Below are 9093 nucleotides of genomic sequence, written 5' to 3'. Positions count from 1 at the left end.
AAAAAGCCACTTGCACAAGCAAAGCAAAGCAAGGAATTAATTAATTCCTTCCCATGGGCAGGAGGTGTTTGGCCATCTCAAGAAGAGCGGGGCCCCATCACGCATAACAGTTACTTGAGAAGACAAATGCCATCACTCCAAATGTCCCCCACTTCCTCCTTCTGCCTCCCACTTTATATACTGAGCATGATGTCATATGTTGTGGAATATCCCTTGTCACCTGCCCTGACTGTGTCTTCTGCCAAGCTCCCATGTACCCCCAACTGACTTGCCAGCATAGCAGTATGGAAAGCAGAAAAAGCCTTGGTTCTGTTGAAGCTCTGCTCAGCAATAACAAAAATATCTCTGCCTTATCAACCCTGTGTTCAACACCAATCCAAAACATAGCCCTGTACTAACTAGATAGTGTGAAGAAATTTAACTCTGCTTCAGTGCAAACCAGCATGCATAACAAATATATTTAAGCAATAGGAATACTGAGGAAGACATTATCTAATTTGCTTGTACGTACATTGATATCTTCTCCAATGACTGTGAAGACTTCCTTCATGTTAGTATACTTCTTTTCCAGGATTTTGCATTTCTTGATAAGTACAAGTGACATGTAAATGAATGGAAATAAAGAGTGAAAGAAGAAAACTCTGTTTTTCATTGTAGGTGTTTGCCTAATTACTGTGAACATGGTGGTGTGTGCTCACAGTCCTGGAACAGCTTCTACTGCAACTGTGCCAATACTGGTTACAAGGGTGCTACTTGCCACTATCGTAAGTCTTGAGATATTTTCTGTTTTCTGACCTTGCTTTTATTTCTGATTAAATTTTTTCACCGTAGTAAAGATCCAACCCCAAATCAAACCAAAAAACATTAGTGTTGATCATTCATAAAGAATTTTCAGTCATGTAAATATTCCTAAATTGGTTTGATAAAATGCCTTGAAAATTCAAAGAATATAATAGAAAAAGATTCAAGTGTTCAAGTGTTTATTTGTTTCTCTGTTGCATTTTTCATATTCTACATGAGATGGTCAGTAATATTCTCTTCCATCCATACAATTCCAATTTCTGAATCAGGAAGTCATTTAGAAATGTGTTAAATTCATCTTTATTCATCATGATTATTAATAGTCATTTTTTATGAGACACTGGGACTACATTAATGTCCAAAGATAATCATGTGCTAAACCCTACATGTTTTCATGTAGTTTGCTGAATCAGGAAGTGGATTAGGAGAAAATGAAACAAAAAAACCCAAACTCTAATTGAAGGTAACTTAGCTAGAGATGTTTTACGTTTGTACTGCTTTAAGCATGTTCTAGGAAATTACTTTGGCTTTCATTTTATGCTTCGAATAACTAGAAATACCTATAAAACTTTACTGATAATTAAAAAAAATTCAAACACTTCCTTACTGATTGAATTCTAACTTTATAAATTGTCCTTATAAAATCTATACAGTTTTTTTGGCAGCTCTTATGAAAGGAATAAATGTCTACACATGGAATTTTTTGAGAAATCACTGATTTTAGAATACTGCATATTAAATCTTGCTTATACAGAGTGAACAACAGTGATGACCTTTTCTGTAATGACTTCATTGTAAAGAAGACAGTGGCATAAATAACTGTATTAAGAAAAACAGAGTAATAAAAAAAGGATGCTGATAGTACAGAGGCTTTTGAATACCACAGTGTATACTACTAAGCTATGACGAGCCCAAAGTGAAGATAAAGGTGATTTGATTCATTGCCATTTCAAAAGTCATAAATTGAATCAACTGATGATACCTAGAGGACAGGTGGAGATTGTGGTTTCCTAGTGATTAGGAGTCAGTGAGAAATGTAATAATATGATCAGTTATCAAATTAATTTTCATTGTTTAAAAAAGTTAATGGATATATGAACCTCTTTTGTTATGTCTAAATTCAACTAAAACTATTTACTGTAAGGAACCATAAGGTTCCATTTGAAAATTGCATAAAATATGCCTTCTGAATATTTCATAGAATAAAGAGTATGAATTAAATGTCTTCTTTGTAGCTGTTGCCTATAGTGTCGATAGCCATCAGGCAAAGAAGAAAAAGAGATAATACACTTCAAAAAACTAGCTTTCTTTAAGAAAACCCCAGCATGTTCTTTGGTTTATTATACTAGTATTTTATAGCATTTTTTAAAAAATATAATAAACTGAATTTACGTAGACCAAAATCATATAGATTTAGTAATTATTACCTACTTCTGTTTTATTGGTATAGCACTCATAACTACTTTTTGTTATTCATCTAATAGCTCATTCTTTTTGAAAGATTTTTTTCTTGTTTTGATACTACTGATAGAGCACACAGTTTGATTTTGAAAAGAAAGACCAGAACAGTATCAAAGCTCTACGGAAATGAAACAGTTAAAGAAGAAGTTAAGATGGTGTGCTCTAGCTGAGGCATTATCATCAGTGGATCCTGAGATACATTTATAGACATTTATAGACTCATATGTCTTTTTTTCTGAGATGCTTGATCATAAAGCAGTCATCACAGGGTTTTTTTAAGACCTTAACTGATATAAAGTATACATGACAAGGGACCAAGGAGCTGTCATTTTGTCTTTGCTTATTTAGTTATTTTACTGAAGTCTCTGACAAGTTACTTGCCTTTACATTTCAAAAGGGAAGAAAATAAGAAGTGTGAAAGCAAAAAAAATATTGCCTTCTGTTGTATGTAACAATAGTGGCAAAAACCTGATTTGGTTGAAGTAGTTAGTGAGTTTTTTTCTTCTAGATTTGGTTACCAAGGTCTAAGTAATATCCTTGGCATTCTACCATTATTCAGCAGGTTTTGCAACCATTTACTCACCCACATTTCATGCTTTCCTCTCAGAGGTTTTGAGTTTGAAATATAGAAGAAAATGCTTAAAAATGTCCTTTGTGATCTCCATAATAAAACCAAATCTGCTTAACAATTTCTAATAAAAGTATAGTTTTGATTATGTGATTTCTTCTACATTCTTTAGCAGTGAACACCCACATCCAACTTCATCCCAATGTCAGGATGCATGACATTTTTTTCTATTTTCCTGAATAAAGCTTAAAATTATACCATTACATTTGGGGTGGAATGTATTCTTTTACAGCCATCTATGAGCAATCATGTGAAGCCTATAAGCACAGAGGGAACACTTCAGGCTTTTACAATATTGATTCAGATGGAAGTGGCCCTTTGGGACCGTTTCTCGTATACTGTAATATGACAGGTAAGGTGATAAACTTCCTTAACTTACAGCTGGGACTGTATGCATGCTCATTATATTGAAACATGAGTTATCAAGTGAGAAGCCTGTATAGCTCATAAGTTTAATGTATATGTGCACAACAAAATGAAGGTGACTCCTTAGCTCAGAATATTGGGCAAAGAATTAAGCAGAGAAGTTAGAATAATAGCAGGATTCAGGCTGTGAAGCTAACACAGTATTCCTGTTGTGCTTTGCATAAATGGGACATGTGTTCCATATGGAGGCAATGTCACACTAGTTCATTTTTGGGGATCAGCTTTGTTTTCATTGCAATTGCAGCCTCTTGAGGACATTTAAGGAAATGAGAAATAAGTTATGCTTTATGAGAAAATTGCTGATTTTTCCCAGTAGCCTTCTGAAAAATTGTAATTCAGATCTGGCCTTTGTTTTAAGAAGTAGGTATTAAGCTTTGTTTTTCAAATTGCAAGGAGATCTTTTGGAGAATACAAATGCAACCAATGGGACTCTTGCTGACTCACTTTTGGACACTCTGCTTCCCCTTCTTCATCCAGTTCTTTGAGTCTGACCATGCATATAACTAGAAATTTTAGATATCAGAGTTTGTTGTTACGCTTCTGTCTAATGAGTCAGTTAATGTTATCTCTGTATGGTATATGGCATATTGGTATATGTCCTTTCAATGGCACTTACACTTAAATGGATTTTTGAAATTTATAATTATTGATTTGCAACTGTTTCCTTTGCTTTTTACTTAGACCCTATTTATTTGAATTATTTCCAGCCAAAATGTTAGAAACACTTTATTGTTTTCTGTGACAAAAATACTTTTTTACACAGCTCTAACTGTTTAAAAGACTACATGAATAACTTGGAGCTGAATTGATTTAGGTATGTCCAAAGTGTTGAGAACTTGACTTAGAAACCTTATCATAAGCTCTTGATGTTGATTTGTGAACAATTTGTGGTCATGTCTACTTCTTGAGAAAATGTCTGCCAATGGCATTTGTTGATTTTCACTATGATTTAAAGAATACTTACTAGTTGTGTTGAAATAGAATTCTCATAATTTCTCTCAGTCTGTACACTTTAGATAGTCTTGCCATGTCAGCTCCTAACTTTGACTTCTACAGTGAACTGTGCTAGCTCACAGTGAGCACATTTCACATAGGCACAGGCCCTTAAAAAGAAAAATCCTGGTGTCCTGTGAGACTAAAAAAGACCAAAGAATCATGGTAGAAAGATGACAATTTTTTTAAGTGGTTATAACTCTCCAAGGTACCGTGTAGTGTCTGATTTATCCTTGTGTGTCCATGAACAGCTGTTACTGTTTTCCTCAGTCACTCCTTATTCACCACATTAAGCAAACATCATTGATCAGTTCTTCATCTCAAGATGCATTCTGACAGGATGAATCTTCTATATTTGTTTTGTCCCCAGTTTCCTCATGACTGGTATTCCCTTTTCCCACCAGAGGCAGGGAAGGCAGATGCCCACATTTCCTACTGCACTGCCTTGTCTTTGACATTCATGGGGCTCTGTTTTCAGGCAGCTGGGAGGGAGGTGCCATTCCCTGGTTTTCTTCTTTGAGGTCAGTTTCAGAATGAAAAGCCTACAGTCCACACTACCAATTAAGATGACCAGACTTTGAAGTGATCTGCTTTTTTTTTTTTCCTTTGTAAATCTGGGAGTGTGACAATGAGTCTAATAACTGACCTCATTGTCTTCATTTTTTATGTTCAGTATAGCGTATAGGTATATTTGTGTTTACTTGCATGCACAAAAAACACCCCAATCAACCAACGAAAATCTAAATTTGGTGTAACTCTAGCCTTCTGCTTTTTGACACTATGATCATATCCTTAATAAAATATTTCATATATGTTTTCTGAATAATGCTTGTGTTTAAATTACCATGAGTTCTTTCCTTTATATCAATATTTGCAATCTCCTTATTGCTTCTTTGTATAATAGAAAAGGCCTGTATGCCATTTTCTCATACAGTATGAATTAATTCAAGTTATAAGGATATATGTAATGTAGAGAGATTCTGGGACAGAATGTAGTATTATTTTATGCATTATTTAAACCTGGGGAAAGGTAACAGTAGTAAGTATTATTTCTTTCTAGTCTTCCATTGCAGTTTGCCAAGTAGATAATATTTTATTTCAGAGAAAAATATTGCCATCACTTACTCTTTGCTTATTGAATAATCATAACCTGTATACCTGTTACAGTCATGGTACAATAATCTACCTATAAATAGATAAAATGATTAATTGTTTTCATTTTTGCTCAGTGATTTATGTCTCTGTTTCATGTGCCTAAAAGTGGTTTTTGTGATCAAAGAAGTTACCTTAAAGTTGGGCTGATTCCATCATACATGCTTTTTCCATTACCAACTTAGGCAACTGCTTCTCATTCTTTATTACTTTTCACATGTGTTTTCCAAGATGCAACATGGACAGTTATACAGCATAACAGAACCAACTTAACCAGAGTCAAAAGTGCTAATCGTGAAAACCCACACACTGTGTTTTTCAAGTACTCTGCCAGCTTAGACCAGCTTCAGGCTACAATTAACCATGCAGAGCACTGTGAACAGGAGCTTGCTTACCACTGCAAAAAGTCGAGGCTTTTAGATAAGCCAGGTAAGTAAAGCTGACAAATCTTATTATGTTGCATGGTGCATTTTATTTTACTGGCTACTAAAGATATTCATTTCCAACAAGGTTATAGCATTTTGCTACTGTCAAGTTTGAACCATTTCAAATATCTAGTACGCAGATTCCTGTAAGTTGCCAGGAGATACCTGAACTAGAAAAACAATGTCAGTTTATAATGATATTCTTTCAGAGAATTAAGTTCTCAAAGTTAATTTCTCTCATAAGACTTTTAAATTAACAGAGATTATTAATAACAGAGCTTCTCTTGTTCTGTCTTCCAGGGATTTTTAATTTTAATGAATTACTGAGGAAATACCATTTTAAAAGAACACATATTAGTGCATAGATACCGGAGAAGTTAATGTGCACACAAGGTGCATATTGCGAATGCTTGACAAAAAGCATCAATAACATTATATTTTTACTGTCCAATATAGACTTTCATAAAAAAACACAATAGTTAAAATGTGGATTATTGAAAAAAACTGTAACTGCTTCAAGGAATAAATACAGATCCTCTGCTGTACTTAATTAAAAGTGAAATTTTGTAGTCTACTTACATATTCACTCTCACTGACACAGAGCTGCTGTTAACAGACTTTACACTGAAAATCCATTCTAAGTACTCCAAATAATGTGAAGGTTAAAACCTCATTGTTTATTGCTTTTTGAAAGACTAGTGAGTTTGTTTGAGTTGTTCTCCAGAAATTCTGAAACTGCTAAGACTGGTATCTTGGAATTCTTTCCTATTAAACAAAGAGAAGGCCTCTGAGTGAAGCACTCTCTGGTTCTGTCTCTAAACTCTTTCCTTATGCATTCTTTTTCCCTAATTATGCTGTGGACATGTCTGGACTTTTTAGACTAGTATTTTCTCTTGGCAGAATATCTGTTTGAAAACACCTGCACAGCATAAGATATTGTGCTGAGCCTTCCTTTTACCTGTGGACTCTAAATTAAAGCTGTGTTTAGATGTTCAAACCCCTGCTTTACTTCAAGCAGAGAATGTCAAGATTTTTTAAATTTTATTGTTTTTTAATTCAAGGACTTTGCACATACATATGGGTTTTTCTGAAAAGCTAAAAAAATGCTACCAGTGAATTGTGCTGAGTCATGTAAAATTTAGTTTTGAATGCTAGGAGTAAGTAGACAAGGGAAAGTTATTCAAGAGGTTTACAGATTTACTATCATTCTTTGTTTAAATACTAGCAGAGATTGTACCAAATGCAACTTGCCATTCTTCTGAAGAGTGGGCTTTAGTCTGTTCTAAGAGAGAGATCTCTGAGGTAAGAAAGCTACGATATAGTGATCAGCCTAGGATCTAGTATGTAGTGTCTCCCTTGCATTCCATAATGAGGCCACTTAAAGGCAATCCTGAGTTTCATGATACAGGGATGGAATAATAACACTTAATGAGAGTTAGGGTTCATGTTTCCCTCTCTGTTTGAAAGCGGCCAGATACACACTTCCATAGCTGTTTAGATGAATTACTAACTTTGACATTTCTTTTCTAACATTCTTAATGAAATCACATCCTTAAAATAAAATTCATGTTTTTACACCCTGGGATTGAGAGCTGCTCTTTTTTACTTCAAGGGTAGTGACCACAGTAGATGATTTAATAAGGACAGATCATCTTTAACCCATTAGTTACAGTAAGACTAAAACAGTATGTTTCTGGGTAAAGAAGATGCCCCTTTGTAGATAGAGACTGCTCTGTGCTTTTGAAGGGCTAGATCTCACCTGCAAGGATAGTAATACCAGTTTTTTTTCCAGAATATATGTGCTGGTACTTTTTTTTCAGGGAACTCATTGATCAGTGAGCCTAGAGTAACCATTGAAATCGATGTTGTTTTCAGCATCTGAACCACAGCAGCAGCAAATGGTCTGAGTTTTCATGGTCTTAGAATCACAGAATCATAAGTCACTAAGTGGCCTAGGTTGGAAAGGACATCTATAGGTTGTCTGGTCCAATTCCCCTATACAAGCAGGATCACCTGTTGTTGGTTGCCCAGGACCATGTCCAGCCATGTTGAACCTTTCTCCCCGCGTCAAGACCTTTGCAATTTCCCTTTATGAAGTTCCTGTCAGCCCATTATCTTCAGCCTGTCAAAGTCCCTTTGGATAGCAGCCTGATCGTCTGGAGTATCAAATACTCCTTCCAAGATTAAGGTTATATTATGGAAAAGGAAAAATCTAATATCTTTTCAAAATGGTATTGTCATACCATCCCGTGAAAGGCTTCTTTCATTTTCTGGATATCAGAGAGCTGAGGAAAGACAAGAATTAGGGGTATTCTGCCCTTCTGCTTCCATGTTTTTCCTTCAAGGTATATCTTTACATTGAGAAGTATGGCGACAAGACAATATACTACTTTTCTCTCTGAAGATTAGCAATTTCAGACTTAAAACTCTTAGCAAAAAAATTTTTTTTTCTGTTTTTAAGAGCTTTGAGAATGCATTTCTCAAACATTTTTATGTGAAACATTTAATTTCTATTTTTTTCCAGCAGGCATGCATTCTAGCTTTTCGTGTCTCAGTGTGACATAGCATTATAAACTTCAGAAGTTTCATTAGAAATTTTTGTAAGAACATTGCAGTTGTAAGTGTGAATTACAGTTAAATTTTATATGATGCTCAGCCTATTCAGAAAAGCTTAAGAAAAATTCTGTTTGGAATACAAATGTTTTAACAGAAATTGAGGGAAATTTAGGAAGGTAAAGTGATCTAATTGGAAATTTTGGCCTTGATAACTTATTTGTTATTTCATCTGTTCAGCATTTGAATGCAGTCTTCACCAAGTGTTCCTGTTTAACATCACCTTCATGTATTTGCTTGTTGATTTCTTTGCATGTTTCTTTGACAGCTTTTATAGTCAGAATTACAAATCAAACAAAACCCATTAAATCACACATAGCTGATAACTGAAGCACACCTGATGCTGAAACAAAATTGAAATAACATTTTACTCAAACAAGTGTGTTCTATTTATTTTGAACACAATGAAATAGCAGAATTTGAAATGCAAATAGGCACTAACCAAATTTCCTACACAGTTTAATCCCTCCTACTTCTACTATGTGCTTGACAAGCACAAAATTTGATGATGGTTACATGAAATATTTTTTGAAACATGCAGTCCATGTAGTAATTCTTAGCTGTGTGTATTTCAAGAATGCACTATATTCCATC

At 34.6% G+C, this 9093-nt stretch overlaps 1 protein-coding gene across 1 annotated transcript in view; it reads left to right on the top strand.

Moving 5' to 3' along the window:
- LOC103802702 (contactin-associated protein-like 4) overlaps positions 1–9093 on the top strand; it is a gene marked incomplete at both ends in the record, with an annotated part of 52592 nt that overhangs the window by 24096 nt on the left and 19403 nt on the right. Inside the window, 3 exons of the mRNA XM_009075221.1 lie at positions 658–764; positions 3123–3242; positions 5693–5890. Coding sequence (XP_009073469.1) covers positions 658–764; positions 3123–3242; positions 5693–5890 — 425 coding nt within the window. The remainder of the gene's footprint in view (positions 1–657; positions 765–3122; positions 3243–5692; positions 5891–9093) is intronic.

The sequence above is a fragment of the Acanthisitta chloris genome, unplaced genomic scaffold, assembly GCF_000695815.1.
Source record: "Acanthisitta chloris isolate BGI_N310 unplaced genomic scaffold, ASM69581v1 scaffold5585, whole genome shotgun sequence".
Lineage (NCBI taxonomy): Eukaryota > Metazoa > Chordata > Aves > Passeriformes > Acanthisittidae > Acanthisitta > Acanthisitta chloris.
The sequence above is the reverse complement of the archived record's forward strand: the minus strand, read 5'-3'. Positions and strand labels throughout refer to the sequence as shown.